At 40.1% G+C, this 20,184-nt stretch overlaps 1 protein-coding gene across 2 annotated transcripts; it reads right to left on the bottom strand.

Annotated features, from left to right (window-relative positions):
- Positions 1–2,982: 2,982 nt before the first annotated feature.
- Positions 2,983–8,748, bottom strand: LOC105031420 (N-acetyllactosaminide beta-1,3-N-acetylglucosaminyltransferase 3-like). Of its 2 annotated transcripts, none has more exons than XM_010905829.5 (5): positions 8,514–8,748; positions 7,736–7,823; positions 6,572–7,616; positions 5,195–5,280; positions 2,983–4,976 (listed from the first exon to the last, which is right to left on the bottom strand). In XM_010905829.5, exons 1-5 carry the CDS (start codon positions 8,632–8,634, stop codon positions 4,877–4,879), a joined length of 1,440 nt encoding a protein of 479 aa, XP_010904131.1. In that variant the 5' UTR covers positions 8,635–8,748; the 3' UTR covers positions 2,983–4,876. The 2 variants fall into 2 exon arrangements, with proteins under 2 accessions (XP_010904131.1, XP_010904132.2); XM_010905830.4 differs by lacking the exon at positions 8,514–8,748 and adding an exon at positions 7,974–8,492.
- Positions 8,749–20,184: the final 11,436 nt, after the last annotated feature.

The following is a 20,184-nucleotide window of genomic DNA, read 5'->3' as shown; positions in this document are numbered from 1 at the left end:
ATACTGATTGGATATTTTTTTCTCTTGGATATTAACCCTTCTTTTTCCAACACAAACTGAAGAAATTCAATAGGAAGATCATTACAATTAAGACAAAAAATATGAAATCAATGAAAATTATTACACACCATACTCACAGCATACTCGCCATTTCACCCATTGAGCATGTTTGGGACGCTCTGGATCGGCGTAATACAACAGCGTGTTCCAGGTCCTGCCAATAGCCATTGAAGAGGAGTGGACCAACATTCCACAGGCCACAATCAACAACCTGATCAACTGTATGCGAAGGAGATGTGTTGCACTGCGTGAGGCAAATGGTGGTCACACCAGATACTGACTGGTTTTCGGACCCCCCCCTCGGATCCCCCCAATACAGTGAAACTGCACATTTTAGAGTGGCCTTTTATTGTGGCCAGCCTCAGGCAAACCTTTGCAATAAACATGCCACATGTGAGGTGGATGGATTATCTTGGCCAAGGAGAAGTGCAAACTAACACAGATTTAGACAGATTTGTGAACAATATTTGAGAGAAATTGGCCTTTTGTGTACATAGAGAAAGTCTTAGGTCTTTGAGTTCAGCTCATGAAAAATCCAGGCAAAAACAAAAGTTTGCTTTTATAATTTTGTTCAGTGTATATAAAAATATATACAAATTTCTATCTATCCTTAGGACCTCCATGAGGGTATAGAGGGCCCTGATGGTTCCCCACTGCCCATTACCACAGAGGGCACAGAGGACACAGCAAGTGTGTACAGAGAGGGGGTTGGATTGAGGTAGAGAGGAGGGGTGCAGCATTTTCATTTGACAACAGAAGCCATTTTACCTTTACCAATTTTGCATGTTAGGATGCGCATTTGTATGCAGCCAAAAATAGTTCTGGTGAATGAATGTTCAATTGTCATAAAAATATAATTTACAAACTAACCTGCTTTAAAAGAACACAATTAAGGTATTTAAAATGTACAGCTGCACAAAAATGCTCTACAATAACAGTATGATTAGATTAAATTTATCTGTATCTGATATCTTCACATTTCCAACAAACGTCTGGATTCACACAATAAATTCAGTCTGGATTCACAGTTAATAAAACTAAATTGACAAAACAAAAAGTTTTACAATATCGTGGAAAAGTTTTTTCCATTTTCTTCCGTAATTCAAATCAAAAAGTGACATCCTCATATATACTAGATTCATTACACAAAGTGAAACGTTTCAATACTTTTTTGTTTCAATCTTGATGATTATGCCCTACAGTTAATGGAAATCAAAAATCCAGCATCTCAAAAAATTTGAATAAAAAATGTACAACATGTACAATGTACAATACAATAAATACATATTTAAAAAATATATTTTTTACCCTAAAGCCATTCTGCTTCTTTCTACCCTCACACTGCACTAATAAAGCAGAACATCACATGGATTGTTTAAAAGGGGCTGCTCACCAACATGCCAACCTCAACTTTGCAGTTCCTACTAGTTCAATAGAAAACATCATTGAGCTTGTTGTTTTAGTCCTAGATTAGGCTTAATCTAACAAACTCAATTAAGTTTTCGATTGAACTTGATTTTTTTGTCCTAGACTAGGCTTAATCCGTGTCTGTGAAACCAGCCCATAACCTTGAAGGAATTGAAAAATATAAATTCTGTTTATTTAATACATATTCAATGAGCCTTTATTTTGTAGTATATTCATTTAGATGTACAGCTCCGGAAAAAATTAAGAGACCACTGCACTTTTTCTTTCCTTTCCAAAAAAGTTGAAAAGGACAGTTCTGAGTGAGGAACAGAAGCATTCAGTTTGCAGAGGTCTCTTAATTTTAACCATTCTGTTCCTCACTCAAAACCTTCATTTTCGACTTTTTTGGAAAGGAAAGAAAAAGGTGCAGTGGTCTCCTAATCTTTTCCGGAGCTGTATATCCTATGCACCATAAATACAATGACATGTAATATATGTGCCTTATAAGATATCATTTGAATACTACTTGTTGCTGCAGTTCTATTTACACACATTTCTTCTTCAGTGTCCTAGTCCAAATGCAATGCATTTGTTTTTTAGGCTTGGTAAATGCTTTAACTCTAGGACCGCCAAATGCCTACGTGAATTGGCATTTGAGTTTGTAATTAAAATAAAACTACCATTTTGAAAGCTACATCCTCCTCCTTCCATGACTTTTCCTAAATAGGCATATACAGTGGGGAGAACAAGTATTTGATAACCTGCGAAATCGGCAGTGTTTCTTACTTACAAAGCATATAGAGGTCTGTACTATTTATCAAAGGTACACTTCAACTGAGAGACTGAATCTACCAACCAGTAAGAATTCCGTCTCTCACAGACCTATTAGTTTTTTCTTAAGAAGCCATCCTGTTCTCCACTCATTACCTGTATTAACTGCACCTGTTTGAACTCGTTACCTCTATAAAATACACCTGTCCACACACTCAATCACACAGACTCTGCTGGGTCTTCCAGGATGACAACGACCTGAAACACACAGCCAGGGCAACTAAGGAGTGGCTCCGTAAGAAGCATCTCAAGGTCCTGGAGTTGCCTAGCCAGTCTCCAGACCTCAACCCAATAGAAAATCTTTGGAGGGAGCTGAAAGTCTGTATTGCCCAGCGACAGCCCCGAAACCTGAAGGATCTGGAGAAAGTCTGTATGGAGGAGTGGGCCAAAATCCATGCTGCAGTGTATGCAAACCTGGTCAAGAACTACAGGAAACCTATGATCTCTGTAATTGCAAACAAAGGTTTCTGAACCAAATATTAAGTTCTGCTTTTCTGATGTATCAAATATTTATGTCATGCAATACAAAGCAATTTAATTACTTAAAAATCATACAATGTGATTTTCTAGATTTTTGTTTTAGATTCCGTCACTCACAGATGAAGAGTACCTATGATAAAAATTACAGACTAAATTCTAAATGCTTTGTAAGTGGGAAAACCTGCAGAATCGGCAGTGTATCAAATACTTGTTCTCTCCACTGTATTACATTGTTCCATTGTCCCAATTCTACACTGACAAACAGAAAACTATTTACAGACTATTTACTTGTTTTTTACCCCGTTTTCCAACTTTATCCACCAACAGCCCATGGCACTTAGCGTTGGTACCCAAATGGTACCCAGGCGCTAATCACTCCTCACTGAATGCAGGATCTCAATGGATGAATGCACAATACTCCCAGGTGAATGATCAGAGCCCTGGTTGAATTTGACTTAACATACAAATGAAACAAGATTTCCATGACCATTCATAAACTTAATTAGGCTATTATTGAAACATAATACAAATTATATAAGCTACTTATCACACATTACCGTTTTTCAATAGAAGATTCACCTTATTGTGTAGGCTAATTCATCAAATGTAAATCTAAAATGAAAGTCTACAGATGTATTATGCTAATTAATTATTCACAAAATGAAATATGGATATTGTTTACCAATGACCAATTCAACAATGTATTACACATTACTGTTTTTATATTACAAGAGAAAGATAAACTAAATCGCACATCTTATCAGGTCCCTTTGAATTTTATCTGCTTATTTTACTGAAGATTAATATTCTACAAATGTATTAGGCTAAATTGTTTCTCACAAAACAAAATACCAACGATATTCCTTACCACTAGAGCTATGCATTGGCATTAAAATCAACTAGATAGCCCCACCACAACCCCTGGAAGAGACCTGCAAAGATGCGCAGTGCACATAGCCTATTCATTTTGGACCTTATCTTTTTCTAATAACTGCTCTCAGTTTTTTGAAAACTAATGTCACCTATAGACAAATCGTATATGCCAGTAATCTAGGAGACTAGAGCTATGCATTAGCGTTAAAATCAAGCAACCATGCTTTAGGCTTATGTATGGCTATGCATGCCGATATCCTCTGATTGTCACAAACTGGTCAACTAATGTCTGTAATTTTACCTTGTACATCACCAAAATGAGATCAAAATGAAAACGAAATTATAAGGGATTTATTTTTGAATAATTTAAGTGTTGAGTAATTTTCATTTTGTACATTTGTAGGGCGTAATAAATAAACGAAAATACTATAGCTTGTGTTCTTAGAATTAATCGTTCTATGTATTCTTTTTTGGTCGTTTTATTGATAATTTATTGATGATAAGCCCTTCAATGCAAACACATTCTTGTATTTTTTCAAGTTCATTAACCATTTCAAACAAACAAAATCTGTAATTCATAATTTTTTTTGACTATTTTGCTGTATATAGTTTGATGACAACCTAGTAGATGAACAAACGCTCTGGCTGGATGTTGATGCTGCGGAGGAGAATGTGTATACAAATATGGCTGATTTGTATGCTAATGACAAAAAATGGCATTCGGCTCTGGTAGCTAATGTTCGTTTGAAAGGCTTGGCAGTCCAAGTGTTAAACAGACAATACACAGGAAGGAAGATATTGGAATGTGTCCACTGATAACATTGTGGGCTTAGTAGTCTTAAAACATTCCCCAAATCCCAGTGTTGAATTATAACAGAGAGGTAGTTTGAGAAACACGCTCATCTTACTTCCTCCCCAGCCTCTCTGCATGCATCTTAGCTCTTGCAACCTCAAATGTCTGGAGAACTGCCATCTTTGATACGTGTAATACAATTGTGCACTCACTTCACCAATTACATTTGAAACATTAAATCTTTTTTTGGAATCATATATTACATGGGTCAGAATACAGTTCCACCAACCTCATGATACGACAGAAGACCATCAGTGGGAAAAAGATGAATGTGAGCCTTGATCAGAGTCTTAGGGCAAACTTCATCCTTAGATTTTGGCTCCACCAAGGGAGGCTTATATCCACCCAGAAAATAATTGCCCTCTGGTATTATTAGTCCATCCTGGGTTCCCTACATGAATGTCCCTGGGTCTGGAGGAAGCTCCAGAGATGGAGCATGTCATCTGGCAGAAGCTTGTGGAGGACCATGAAGCTGAGGTGGTGACAAGATAGAACTGGGTTTACTTTTTTCGGAAGAAAGTTAACCCAACTTTTCTGCATTCAACACATATACTGAACATTACTTACTCAACATGATGCATTCCATGTTCAGTGCATTCACACACACATTTTGCGCACAGCTATTGAACATTCTGTCCTTGGCATGTTGCTAGATATTCAGTTCATATGGAAATAAAATAATACTTATACCTGTTGAAATAGTTACATGGGTGGCGATAGAAGGAGTATTCCACAGGCAAGAAGCCAGGGTGGTGTGTGGCTGATATGTTGGCTGCCTGAAGAGAGAGTGAAGACCAGCAGAATGACAAATATCAATATAATCAATAAACCATATGTATTAAATCAATTTATGAAATCAGTTTAAATTATGTATTGCATAAGAGACCCAATGTACACCTTGTATGATATACTTATCCAAACAGCTGTGATAGCATGACATTACTGGAACCAGAATTCATAATTTTTATCATCAGATTTTCTGGATGAAACTGGAAAAAAAGCAATCCCCAAAGCATTAATTAAAATGAAACAACTAAGTGAAGATTACACACTCGCTGAGAGGAACTTAAAACTATTGTAAAAAAGTACTCTTCAATCAATAACCATAAGGTGTTCCAAAATGGGGGGTATTGCAGAAATATATTTACCAGAGGAGTATTGCAGAAATATACTCAACAAATTTAACATATCCGGCTTCTCTTAACCAAATCAGAGTTTCTGGTTCCAGAATGCCAGTTTCTTGATTGAATCATTAGGTTAAGTGAAGTGCAGATTGGTTTTCAACTTATGTGAGCATGTAAGATTTAAAAAAGCCCTCATGACGATGACAGAAAATGTGCTGGACATCATGGCAATGAAAATATTTTAGTACTTTGTAACAAAACATTTTTGGTACCGCCTCTAACTATCGTGAAGAAGTTTTCTCCAAAATAATTTGTATGCTATTCATATCTTTATTATTTGATATTTAATTTATACCTCCTGCCAGGATTTTTGGCTACCATGGGGTTACAACAATAGAATGTGTTGTCATGACAAGCACTTCATGAATTGAATACATTATCCAGGGGTTATCAAACCTCTCCTTGGGACCACCAAACATTCCATGTTCTTTTATTTTTCCAGAGCTAGAACAGCTGATTTAATTTGTTAATTCATTATGACTACCTTGATTAGGTGAATCAGATGAGGAGGTTCGAGGTTACAACTAAACGAAGCATCTACTTGTCCATGAGGACAGATTTCAAAACCACTGGTCTATGCAATGGTCCTACTGTACCTCTGTAATTGATCAGACTATATTCCAATAGAAAAAACACTAATCATTTTAAAGGTAATCACTGTAATCACTGTGAACATGAAGAAGCAGTTTACATTAAGATAACTATGCGCAATGACTGTAATCCGACCTAGCATTAACATGTTTCTTGCTATGCGAATAGAAATTTGTCCACCGTTTTTAATACAGGGTGTACACTGGGTCTGAAATGCTTGGCTCCGTTTAAATTATTACGTAAAAAAAGGGGTGCCATTTTGGTCAAAAATCTACAGAATCCAATAACTTACCTGTGCGACTAGACCAACATAAACATCATCGATGGGAAAGAGAGACAGCTTGGTGGAGGCCTGGTGGAGGAGGGCCAGCGCCTCTCTGCAGAGAAGATAGCCCCCGCCACCAGCATAAGGAGGGTAGGGACCAGTGTATAGGGAGTAGGGGACATAGTACTTATTCCACCAAATACGTACAGGGTGGGTGTCCACAAAGATATGCCCCATGTAAAGAGGCTGGGGAGACGCCACTGTTCTTGCCTTATTTGTTTCAGTTTCATTTAGTCTCTCTGTCCCTTGTCCACTCTCTCTTGTCATCTTAGCCCTACTCTCCATCGCTCTCCCACTCCTTATTAATATCTTTCCCCAGTGCTCGCTTTCCGTCCCTGTCCGATCCCCTACTGATGCCTCTTCGCCTCTTCCTGTCTGTTCCCTCATCTCTCCACTGTCTCTTCTCATCACTGCTCTCTCCCTGCCCTGTAGCAGCCCCACTACTCTCTCCACGTCCACATAAACATCGTCATCCCCCTTTAGAACGTAGAGGACTGTTCGTGAACACTCTTGCTGGAACCAGTTCCAGAACAGGACCTCTTTCAGGGTCACGTTGAAAAAGGATTCTTGGAACATCCACTGAAGGATGTCCCCGTACCTTTCGCTCTCCTTCCTCACCCCAGAGTCACCTTCCTCTCCCCCCAGACCCAGCAGAAACACTCTGCTCACCCTCTCTCCTTTCAACACCCTCTCTCTGCCCCAGGTGGCTCGAATAGCAGCCCGACGGGCAGAGTGGGCAGGGTGGGACTTGATGGCCAGTAGCAGAAGGATTGGTCTGCAGCTGGGACTGGGACAAGAGCATTGGCAGGGGTTTCCTCTGGCTCCACGTCTGGATCTGGAGGAGAGAGAACCTAGTCTTTTGTGACTGGGTCCCGGGTTGGGTCTAGGTGTGGGGTTGGCTGATTGGAGACAGCTGCAGCAAGGCTGTGTGACGATGGGGTAGAAGCGGATGTGTCTCGACTGGAGGAATGCCCTGTGCAAGTCAGATGGGCTGGTGGGATTCAGCAGATATCTGCAGAAGGTGACATTCTGCCTGTATCAGTCTGTCCGTGTGTCCATGTTTCAAAGCTACAATATGATATTCTAAGTCATATTCATCCAGTGTGATTCCACCCCTCCTGTTTCACCCACCTGTGGAGCAGCAGCATAGCCCAGATGGACAGCGCTAGTGCAATCAGTTTGAAGACACGCCACCTGAGGAAGAGTCTCGTAATACAGCCTATGGGGAGAGATAAAGGCACAGTGGGGATGGCAGAGAGGAAAGTAGAAATAGATGGTGGGACAGAAAGGAGAAGTACGGGTTTTGAATGTTAGCAATGGGTGATGAAGACAGCTTTCGAAATTATCCAACGGAATAGCAGGGACTTACCCATAATCCTCCCTCGTGGTAAAGTAGTCGGAAATGATGTGAGATCTCCCGAATGTCACAAAACGACAAATTAATTGTTTCCCAATTGCCTATATATTATCAGCATAGTTTTTCAACTGCGGTCAACCTACCCGACTCATAAAACGCAGTCAAACGTAGACTGCTCGTAAAAATGAGCTGAAATTCTTTTTAGATTGGACATTCGGCCGTTCAAATTCAACGAAGTATTCTGTAAATCCAATATTGGTCTCATTGTGAGTAAAAAAGTGATGTTGCGCAGTCCTTATTTACCCATATTAACCGAGTATAAAGTTAACGCAGCGCGTTGAACTAACCGCTGTGTATCCGAGGCGAAACCGAAAAGGAAGCCTTCTCAAGGCGGGTGCTGGTTGTGGGCGCGTTCGAAATGTATACACATGCAGCCAACATCTTCAAACTTCAGGTTTCAATAGCTCTTACAAAAAGTATACAATGACTACGAAAAATATATATTCTTGATCGGGGGAGGGTGGGGAACACCAAACGCCAGTGAGTTCTTACCTGGACTTCGTGAAAGCCTGAGGACACCGGTTGTAGTAGCCAACATACCAGCTCTAGCTAAATACCATGTCAGCCGCGACACCGATACTGGAGGATTCTGTAGAGACATTCCAACCCTCATACAAGTCCAAAGACAAACCTGCAACTTCTGTGCCAAGAACACCAGTAAAACCAGTGCAAGGACTTTTACTGGCTGAAATCCTGAAAGATTGCACAATCCACCCAAAAGACTGAACCTGTGAAGGTATAGTTTAGAACAAAAGTCGGTGAACAAGGGCAGAATAATCCCTTCGACTTGTTGATGCAGGGACAGAGTAGTCAACATCTTCCTTAGTGAGGGAAGAACATTTTCCTGTTGGGAATAAGAAAAAAAGTTAATTGTTAGTTTTGAAAACATTGGACATTACTAAAAGTATAAATACATGTTACTTACCTTAGTTGCAGAATGGTCAATGTTACTGGTTTAACAGAGGGATAACTTCATTATTGTATATGGGATCATTATTGTAAAAGGAAGGAGTGTAATAGATTGATATTGTATTAAATATCCAAACAACACCTTGTGGCTAAGGCAGGGTACTGTAGTTAGCTGGTAAGATATTCCATGTAAAAAGTCTCTCCGAATTTTGACTTTGATAAAGCAACACGTGTCCAGAATGTTGTCTCATCTAATTATTATATATGAAGATATTACAGTTGGGCCCTCATGGAACCCTAATGGAGTCAGTTTCTGACAGTTTGTTCAGAATAATGCACACGAATAGCATGCTGGAGGCAATTTTGTAGGGCTCTGGCAGTGCTCCTCTGGTTCCTCCTCACACAAATGAGCAGATACCGGCAGTGCTGCTGGGATAATGCTCTTCTACGGCCCTGTCCAGCTCTCCTCGTATAATGGCCCGTCTACTGGTGTCTCCTCCATGCTCTTAAGACTGGACTGGGAGATACAGCAAAACATCTTGCGACGGCATAGATGTGCCGTCCTAGAAGAACTGGACTGCCTGTGACACTTGAATGGGCTGCAGGTACCGCCTCATGCTACCAGTAGTGACAAGGACACTAGCAAAATGCTAAACTAGACAATAGTCAGTCAGGAAGAATAAGGAGAGAGCAGTTAGTTGTCTGTGGCCACCACCTGCAAAACATTCCCTTTTTGGGGTTGTCATGCTGTTGCCTCTCCAGTGCATCTGTTGTCACTTTCATTTGCACCAAAACAGGGGACATTGACTCAATCGCTTTTGCTCCCTAACTGGACAGATATTTCTGAAATGGAATTGACTTTGTGTTATAATGGGATATTTATGTGTTCCCTTAATTTTTTTTGAGCAATTTTAAACAACACAGAGAGCATGTCTACTGTAGCATTTTGGAGAAATTTGCGTTTAAAGGTATAATGCGTCTCTGTGGAGACATAACTGCTACCACACCTAAAGCCAAAATAAAGGTTTTCCTATAATTAGTAAATTAGTTTCAGAGACATTCACATTGAAACATTTAATGTGTCTCTATGGAGACATGTATACTTCTAAACTTAAAGCTATACTTAAAGTTCAAATCCTATAATTAGTTAATTAATCCACTTGATTTCTGTTAAGGAAGGTCACCTTTAACACATATACAGCAATTTAACTACATTTTATAAAGGAGACCTTCCGTAACACCAATTATAGCTTAATTAACAGTTATACATTTCAGGTAAGAAAAATAATAATTTCTCAGTTGATACTACATATTATTGATTATGCTGACATTGTTTCTCAGAACACCTCTGACACTTATCCTAAGCCCCTTTATAATTTTATGATAAGTAGATTTGATTTGAGGTTTCCATATAGAACTCACCATTCATACTAAAGTAGCTTTAAGCGTGACAGCCGCCACGTCTCCATAGAGATGCACTATGCTATTAAATGCATATTTCTCAAAAATGCTACAGTAAAAATGATCTATGTAGTGTACATAGGAAACCAGCAGTTGGCTTTTCAGAGCCACCCCCCCCCCCCCCCCCCCCCCCCCGAAATGGTATAGCCGTGCACAGCATGTTTTACACTAGTTTTAGATTGGACATTAGAAAGACATTTTTTTTTTATCCAATATTGGTCTCACTGTGATTACAAAAGTCTATATGATGTCGCACAGTCCCCATTTACCCATATTTTAACCGAGCATAATGTTAACGAGCCACGGAGAACTAACTGCTGTGTATCGGAGCCAAAACCGATACACAGCGAAATTAGAAATAATGTAGTAGGAGCTATTGAAATGACGCCATTCCATCAAATTTTGAAACTTCAGATTTTGAAAATATAAAGGTTGTGCATAGATGTGACTGGAATTGCAATGTTCATTGTCGGATTACGCTCTTCCATATGGTAGTCCAGGATTTTCTTGTCTCTGGCCATCATTAATCAGGTAGGTCACAGGTCCAAGGTACTTCATCCCTGTTGCTTTGATCCACTTTTCCTTCCCCTCATGGAAGTTTCAGACCTTAACTGTGTCACCTTCAGCAAGGTTCCACAGAACCAAGGAAGCTTTATCATGGTAAATCGTTTGTTTTTGTTGTTTGTTCCCCACATTCCTGGCAAGATCTGGCTTAAGTAGACTGAATCTCTGGCTGGCTTAAGTTCTCAACTGACGTTTCAAGAAACGTTCGGCTGGTGTGGAGCCAGTCACAGTGTGCGGTGTGCTCCTGTATATTAGTAGGAAGTTTGCAAGCCTATGTTCTAGTGATATTGTTGGTCCCAGAGCTTCTTCACTCAGAACTTGTTTCATCAGTGCATATTTAACAGTCTGCACTGACCTTTCCGCTGCACCGTTTGAAGCAGGATGGTATGCAGCTACAAGCGGCTTCCTGAAGCCATTGCTCCTCAAAAAAAAATGATATTCCATCAATGTGAATTGCGGTCCATTGTCTGAGACTATTTCATCTGGTAGTCAACAAGAAGCAAAAAGGTTGCGCAGCACCTCGATGGTCTTAGCTGAGGTAATAGTCTTCATCGGAAAAACCTCCAAACATTCTGAGTGGCTATCAGCAATTACCTGAAAATACTGTTTGTCTTTCTTTGCCAGACACGGGCAGGCCACTGCCAACAATACAGAGCTGCTGTGAATAGCTTCCTCACAGTTTGAAAAACTGTAGCTCCTCGCTAATCCTTTCATGAGGCATATACCTGGGTGTCCTTGATGTAGATCATTCAGAAGTTTCTTTCTGTGCGCTAAGGGAAAATGACCCTTAGTCACCATAGAACACATCCTTGTTCTGCTGACAACTCCGTCTTTCAAATGGTTGTAGTATTTCATCTTTGATGTGCATCGATCAACCATTCAGCGTAAACTCTTGTACATTGCTAAGTACTGGGTCTTTACGTGTGGAGTCTGCAATGTCACTGGCGTGCAGCTCCTCCATTAAAGAGAAGTAGAAGATGTTGCTTTCCTCTCTCGTGTTATCTTTGCCTGCTCTCTGTAATTTGGAAAGAACATCTGCATTTGAATGATCTGCTAATTTTCTGTACTCAATCTCATAGTTGTAAGCCAGTTATAAGCCTACATCTGCATCCTTAATGCTGCCAGTGTGGGAATGGCTGACTTGGGACCCAGGATTGCCAAAAGTGGCTTGTGATCTGTGGTGAGTATACATTTCAGTCCATACAGATATTTGTGGAACATTTTTACACCAAAGATCAATGCCATTGCCTCTTTCTCAATTTGCGCGTAATTTCCTTCCGCAGCAGAGTTTTTGAAGCAAACACTATTGGCTTTTCCTCTCTGTTTTCCATGATGTGTGATATGACCGCTCAGTCTCCATACGGAGAAGCATCACAGGCAAGCCTTATTGGTTTCTTTGTGTCGTAGTGAACCACTGCAGTGCACTTGGAGCGTTTAGCACTGCTGCGACTTTGTCTTCAGTGGGGTGAATTATCAATCAGATGTCCTAAGTACTCCACTTTGTCTCTCATGAACTTACACTTTGCCTGTTTCACCGGAACTCCATTTTTTTCTAGCCGACTCAGGATTTAATCCAGTCTTTGCAAGTGTTCCTCTCTTGAACCAGCGGTTATCAGGATGTCACCTAAAAAACTGGTCACATGCTCTAAATCTTGCAATATTTGGTTAATTACTTCTTGGAAGATAGATGGGGCACTAGAGACAACATTTGATAGACGATGGTAGATGTTAAGTCCACTGTGTTTGTTCACCATAAGATACTTCTCTGATTCTTTGTCCACCTGTAGTTGTTGGTGAGCGTGTGATGTGACTTGTCATCCTTTGGAACCACCATGATAGGTGCTGCCAATTCACTTCTGTTGGTTTTGAAATTATGCCTGTGGCTTCCAGCCTGCCTAACCTTTTGTCCACCTTTTCTTTTAGTGTATAAGGAACTGGTCTGGCTATCTGAAAAATGTGCTTAGCATCAAGCTTGAGTTTGAAGCTAGCTTTAAACTCACAGATGGGGCCTTCATTAAACATTGCTTTGTGTCACTTCAACACAGCCTCAACATCAAAATCAATAATGTGTTCAGATTTTTTTAACTGCAAACATTTTCCCCCAGTTCAGTTTTATTGTTTTCAACCAGTTTCACCCTAACAGTGCTGGGGGATCTCCCTTTACTATCCCAAGTGGCAGCTATGCCATCTGCTTCCCATATTGCTCATTAACAGTCATGTTTTCTCCAAGTAAAATTGAGAGCTGTAGGTTTCTTTTCTCAAGGGTTAAATGAGAAAGTGTTCCTTTGTAGACAATTTCAGATACTAGTGTCACAGAAGCTCCTGTATCCAGTTGCATATTGTGTCAATGTCCTTCTAAGTCTACATTAACAGAAATGCAATTTTTTCATTAGTAGCTGTGTATACTCCAAAAGGTTCACTTTCAGACTTGTTTTCCTCTGGCTTTACTTAATTTTCCACATACTGTGTTTGGCCTTGTCTTTCTATTTCTACACATTTGTGCAATATGCCTCACTTTTGAACACTGGTGACATTTTTCTTTTTTATTAAATTTGCATACCTGATATGGGTGTTTACCATCCACCACATCAGTGGCAGGACTGATGCTGCTTATTGTCATCAAATTTCCTTTGGTCTGTGTCCTTTCAACTTTCTGAACGAAAAAATATTTTTTCGTCATTTTCTCTGTTATTAAAGACTTTGTTTACAGTTACCGCTTCCTTTAGTTTTCCTGAAAACTCTAACGTTTTCATATATGCCATCTCCAATCGACTGTGCAATTTGGCATGCACCTTGAAATGTATGATCACCCTCAGACAGCAATTTTCTCTGTATTGCTTCTTTTTTAAGTCCACTCACAAACTAGTCACATAGAGCCTCATTTAGATGATTAGCGTAATCCCAATGAATAGACAAAATGTGATCTGCTACCGACTTGCCCTAATGTTGAACTCTTTACGGTGCTTCTAGCCAATGGTATCCTGACTGCTGTTAGGTATCGAGACGTCCTAAGACCCATCATCAGCAGTGGGCCCAGGGTTCCTACTGGTGCAGGACAATGCCCACCTCATGTTGCCAGAGTGTGTAGGCAGTTCCTGGATGATGAAGACATTGATGCCATTGACTGGCCCTCACGTTCCCCAGACCAGAATCCAGTTGAGAACCTCTGGGACATTATGTATCGGTGCATCCGACGCAGCCAAGTAGCACCACAGACTGTCCTGCTCACTGATGACCTGATAAAGGTCTGGGAGGAGATCCCCCAGGGCACCATCTGCCATCTCATCAGGAGCATTCCCAGACATTGTCGGGAGTGCATACAGGTACGTGGGGGCCATACACTCTACTGAGTCACATTACAAGTTGCTGTGATTAAATGCATGCAAGTTGGAACAGTGCGTGCGTATGTCAGGATTTACATTAGCCGGAAAATGCAGGCAGTATCATGTGTAGTTGTCAGGCAGAAGATGCCAAATTAATAAATACACTGAACAAAATTAAAAATGCAACACTTTTGTTTTTGCCCCCATTTATCATGAGATGCACTCAAATATCTGACTTGCTCTATGTACGATCTTATACAAGTATTATCTTATACAAGTATTAATAATTAGGCTACAATATGATGATTTTCAAATCTCTGTCTGCGTAGCCTGTGTGTGCGAGTGCGCGTTAGTTGGGGTCGCTAAACATTTTCAGCCTCAGAAAGGGGTCGGCCTGTCAGAAAGGTTAAGAACCCCTGCAATAGGCTATAGTAGTATAGGCTATATTGCATATAGTAGTAAAATCATGGAGAGAAATGGACAATTTTATTGATCAACTGAATATGTGAAGCTGTTAGGAAAATTGTATTCCCTGTATTCCCCAATTTCTTTAGCATCTAGTGCTATAAAGTAGCAAGTGTGTGGCTGGAGTTCACTTGGTCTGTAGTGTATTTCCTTACAATGTCGCGAAGGGTACAATATCAGGCTCAGCAAGTTATAGACATTATACAAAATATTGTACCATGTGTGGATATTGAGGGAAAGAAATAGAACGAGGGCGGAAATGACATTCAAATTGAATCTGATTCAGAGTAAGAGACTGAAATCGAGTCTGCTTGTCATCCATTGCAAGAACCTGCAAGAAATGGTACAGGATGAGTTCAGCAAACTGTCGGGAACCCATGGGTGAAAATTTAACAATGCAATATCATAGTCTCCCTCGGGCCCACCCCATATGCAAGGGAAAATATTCAAGGGAAAAAGTCCTTTGAGCAGTTTTCTGTTTGACTGACACAGAAATATTACAAAATATTCTAACCCACACTCTTGCTGAAGCTGAACAAAATAGTGCGGAAAGATTTTGAACAGATGAGGAATTAAAAGCATTAAATTAAACCTCTGGTGTATTTTTTGTAAGCCTACACAACTCTGTTTACAATCTACCATGATATTTGGGGGTTGGGTTTTTTACCAATTTAACTTGAGACGTACCAAAAGACTGCGTTCAGTGTGGACTGAGCTATTTTTGTGGCATGGTAATGTGTGGGGTTATGGCCAATTGCTGGCAGTACAATATGATTGTTTGCCTAATGTGTGGCTTGATAGCCTCTTCACACTGTCTGTAAAGAATATGCGTTTGCTAATATGAAACTTTGCTGAAGGAAAACAGTTACAAAACAGTTACATATAATACAAATAATAAAGCGAGCTAATTCATCTCACATCCTAATAATGTAAGAGGTACACTTGTGGTTACCTATATATGCATATTAAAATTAGACATAGACGGTGGGCGTGATGGTACTCTTGTCCTTTACAACACAATCCCATGAGGGAGAATGTCGTTGGTCAGTAGAGATATCACAGTAACCTTGGGCACACTGGAGCTGATAAAGGCACGGCCTGTGCTCGTAAAAGTCCTGTGGGAGCATGCGCTTTACCTTGAGTGACAGACACCTGTCGACAGCAAACTTGGTAAGTGTTATTAAGATAAAAAAGAACAACACTACAACCACCACTGGCATGATCATGTTCAGCAGAGAATCCCCCATCTTACCAAAAATAGATGACAACCATGTAGAAAAACCTAAATAATCAGGATTGTAATTATTGTATTTAGCGCCTACCTCACGGATCTTACCAGCCAAATCAGTCAGTTCTTCAGAGTTATCAGGTATGTAGGTACAACACTCAGTCCCGATAACTGCACAGGTTCCCCCCTGAGCTGACAATATGTAATCGAGAGCAAGTCTATTTTGCATTGCAACAGTTCGAAGGGATTTCACCTGACTGCAATTTCAGACATGTTAGCTAAAGCCTCCAAAGAGCTAGCCATACTAATAACTTCTCTTGCCAACATGGCGGTGCCATAGGAAGGGAATGCAATAGCAAAACACCTTTCAGTTTCTGTGATGGATCGAGTATGTCGTGTTTTAAAGGGAGACTCTGTACTCAGTCTCACAGTACTTAAGACCAATACAAAAAAAAAAAGAAAGAAAAAAAGAAAAGTATGAGCATGTACAGCACTCAATACTTAGTTGGGGCTCCTTTTGCCTGAAATAATGCAGCAACGCGGCGTGGCATGGAGTCGATCAGTCTGTGGCATTGCTCAGGTGTTATGAGAGCCCAGGTTGCTCTGATAGTGGCATTCAGCTCTTCTGCATTGTTGGGTCTGGCGTATCGCATCTTCCTCTTCACAATACCCCATAGATTTTCTATAGGGTTAAGGTCAGGCGAGTTTGCTGGCCAATTTAGAACAGGGATACCATGGTCTTTAAACCAGGTACTGGTAGCTTTGGCACTGTGTGCAGGTGCCAAGTCCTGTTGGAAAATGAAATCTGCATCTCCATTAAGTTGGTCAGCAGCAGGAAGCATGAAATGCTCTAAAACTTCCTGGTAGATGGATGCGTTGACCTTGGACCTCAGAAAACACAGTGGACCAACACCAGCAATGACATGACATGGCACCCCAAACCATCCCTGACTGTGAAAACTTTACACTGGATTTCAAGCAATGTGGATTCTGTGCCTCTCCTCTCTTCCTCCAGACTCTGGGACCTTGATTTCCAAAGGAAACGCTAAATTTACTTTCATCAGAGAACATAACTCAGTAGCAGTCCAGTCATTTCTGTCTTTAGCCCAGGCGAGACGCTTCTGATTGCTGTGTCTTGTTCAAGAGTGGCTTGACACAAGGAATGCGACAGCTGAAACCCATGTCTTGCATACGTCTGTGCGTGGTGGTTCTTGAAGCACTGACTCCAGCTGCAGTCCACTCTTTGTGCATCTCGCCCACATTTTTGAATGGGTTTTGTTTCACAATCCTCTCCAGGGTGCGGTTATCCCTATTGCTTGTACACTTTTTTCTTCTACCACATCTTTTCCTTCCCTTTGCCTCTATTAATGTGCTTGGACACAGAGCTCTGTGAACAGCCAGACTCTTTAGCTATGGCCTATGGTCAAGTCAGCAGTCTTCCCCATGATTGCGTTGCCTACAGAACTAGACTGAGAGACCATTTAAAGGCCTTTGCAGGTGTTTTGGGTTAATTAGCTGATTAGAGTGTGGCACCAGGTGTCTTCGATATTGAACCTTTTCACAGTGTTTTTTTCATTAGTTGTCAGTTATAATCATATACATTTTAAGAAATAAACACTTGAAATATATCAGTCTGTGTGGAATGAATGTATACATTATACAAGTTTCACTTTTTGAATGAAATTCCTGAAATAAATCTACTTCTTGATGATATTCACATTTTATGACCAGCACCTGTATGTGGCGGACGACGCCAGAAATCAGGGCTGTTCCTATCAAAGGCTGGCATATAACTTTGACGCCATGATTTCACAGGCACACCTAAAGATGTTACCTGATCCTGGACAGAAATGCATCTAGATCGTTTAGGTTCCCTCCAGCAGGGGTCAGAAGCATTTGGTCCGCGAGAGTGCAAGTAGCTGTCATTAACACCCCAATTATTGTATATAGAAAATTTTCACCAACTGAGGTCTCTCCAGATCCCTAACATATCAGACTGATTGAATGGAATGACTCCTAAGTCAATACCTCTGTTAGCAGTGAATGGGGTATGGGTACATCCAACAACTACTCTGGTTTAATCGTCCTGGCAAATTGTAGGGAGAGGGCCAAATATGTATTAATACCATGATGACCATCCTCATGTCTATGGGCATATATGTTTGGGACTAGAGCACCACCACACTGTACCAACACAAAGAAACAATTTCCATGAACATCATGATCTATATACCTCAGTAGTGTATGAATTACAGACTTCTACATGCTTTGTAAGTAGGAAAATCTGCAAAATCGGCAGTGTATCAAATACCTGTTCTCCCCACTGTACTTTACTAGTGGCTAACTATTTCCTAACTGGTATTTAATCCAACACAAATAACAATCACAATGGTTCTATTTGATCTGTATCCCTAAAAAGTTGTCTTTCTGCTTTGTTGTGGCCTTCAGTGGTGTTGAGGTCATTGCTGTTTGTGTAACGGGTACCGTAGCAACGGCACCGTGGAAAACAGATTGATTCCTGTAAACCAGGAGAGAAACGAGGAGACAGTGAATCAGGTTCGAGCTCTCTGCAGTAATTTATTTTCTGAATTTTCTTCAGCAAACACTATGTTTCACATATTGCATATTCAGTGTCTTTTTAACATTACAATGAATTTTCAGTAAACTGCAGTAATGAGAAACTCACAACTCACGCAGCTACATTAAACCCGTCACCCGACCCTGCCCCTGCTGGCTCGGAGCAATCACTACAAAATTAACTTAGAAGCAGAAAAATCACATAAAAATAAAACCCTTGGGATACTTATTTCTTTCTATTTTTTTTTAAAGAAATACCATAACTTGTGCTCAAATAAAAGACAATAATTGTGAATATTCTTAAAACACAAATATGACACTTTTGTGGTCGTCACATTTGTGTATGGCCCTGTAGTCATATTGGTTCTGAGCTTGGTTGCATTCCTAATTTAGGTTTTTAAATGTGACAGTGGTAATTTTACGTGTGTGAGAGAAAAGGAGAGCAATTACACAGGTATCTCTCTCTCTCCAGTATGTGTACTACAACACCTGGAGCCACACTGTTTGTTGATGTGTTAAATAAACACATCAGTAGCAAGAGGGAGTTTTGTAGCTTTACTGGTATGTATCCTATATTTTTAAATGGTTTGTGCCCCACACATTTTTTACATATAAAAACGACACTGGATAATCTATTCGTCATTTCCTGTCACTTTCAGAAGGAAAGCGTTTCAGAAGGATTAGTCTACAATATAAACAACATTATATTTAGAATATCTAAGGCGATATGTGTATAATGTATATGCTATTCATATTACACCATATCATATTTTCTACAATCTGCATTTTTTTAACAAGTTTTTTTCTGCATGCATTGTAGCTGCATGTCTTCTTGGATATCATTGGTTTGTTTGAGCTCAACATTGTTTCAACTGCTTATTTTCCGTGGTAATGGAATGGACAGGTATTTGCATATAGTGGAAAGTGGAGACGTGATCAGAAGCTTTTTTTTGTTAAGTGTAGTGGTTAGACTAGTACTGTTGTAAAGGAATTTGAAAACTAGTTTATTCTTTATATCATTACCATCCCAACTCCTAACGAATTGACAATGTTCTTCTGTTTAAGCTAGCAGAGACATTCAGCTCCATTGAGCATATATTGCAGAGGATGTTCAGTGGAATAGTATATATATGCGCTCCACAGTCAGGGAAACTTCAGCTACTGGTAAAACTTCTTCAAATCACTCGTGAGGATTATCCTGATTTTAGCTGCCAAAATGTATTTGATGTAGCATACAGGGAAACAAGAATAGCTTCTTATTAGTCTCTCCCTACTCTCCCTGCTAATGTTTTCCAATTACAGTACTACTAGCTGGACTAAAGCAAACAGCTTGTACAGACAGCTACAGGCGGCGAGCTGCCAACATTGATTTGATCTAGCATAAATACATAAATACAGAAACGTAGGAATAGCTTGCTACTAGTAATGTTTTCCGATTACAGTACTACTAGCTGACTAGAAAACAAGGAAACAGCATACAGATGCTGAAATGTATCTGTTGTAGAATTTGAAAACTTGAGAATATCTACTGTACCTACCAGTCTATATTTACCCTGGCAATATTTACCCGATTACAGTCCTACAAGCTGGGCTAGTAAACAAAGCAAAAAGCATGTACAGATGGCAGCTCGCCTCT

The sequence above is a fragment of the Esox lucius genome, chromosome 24 (genome assembly GCF_011004845.1).
Source record: "Esox lucius isolate fEsoLuc1 chromosome 24, fEsoLuc1.pri, whole genome shotgun sequence".
Classification (NCBI taxonomy): Eukaryota; Metazoa; Chordata; class Actinopteri; order Esociformes; family Esocidae; genus Esox; species Esox lucius.
This window is presented reverse-complemented; position numbering and strand designations above follow the sequence as displayed.

Coding starts and splice junctions, on each gene's coding strand:
- LOC105031420 (XM_010905829.5), bottom strand. CDS start 8,634: ATGAGGGTTGGAATGTCTCTACAGAATCCTCCAGTATCGGTGTCGCGG. Junction 7,824..8,513: donor CAGGCTTTCACGAAGTCCAG/GTAAGAACTCAC, acceptor CTCTCCCCATAG/GCTGTATTACGAGACTCTTC. Junction 5,281..6,571: donor ATGTTGGTCTAGTCGCACAG/GTAAGTTATTGG, acceptor CTCTCTCTTCAG/GCAGCCAACATATCAGCCAC.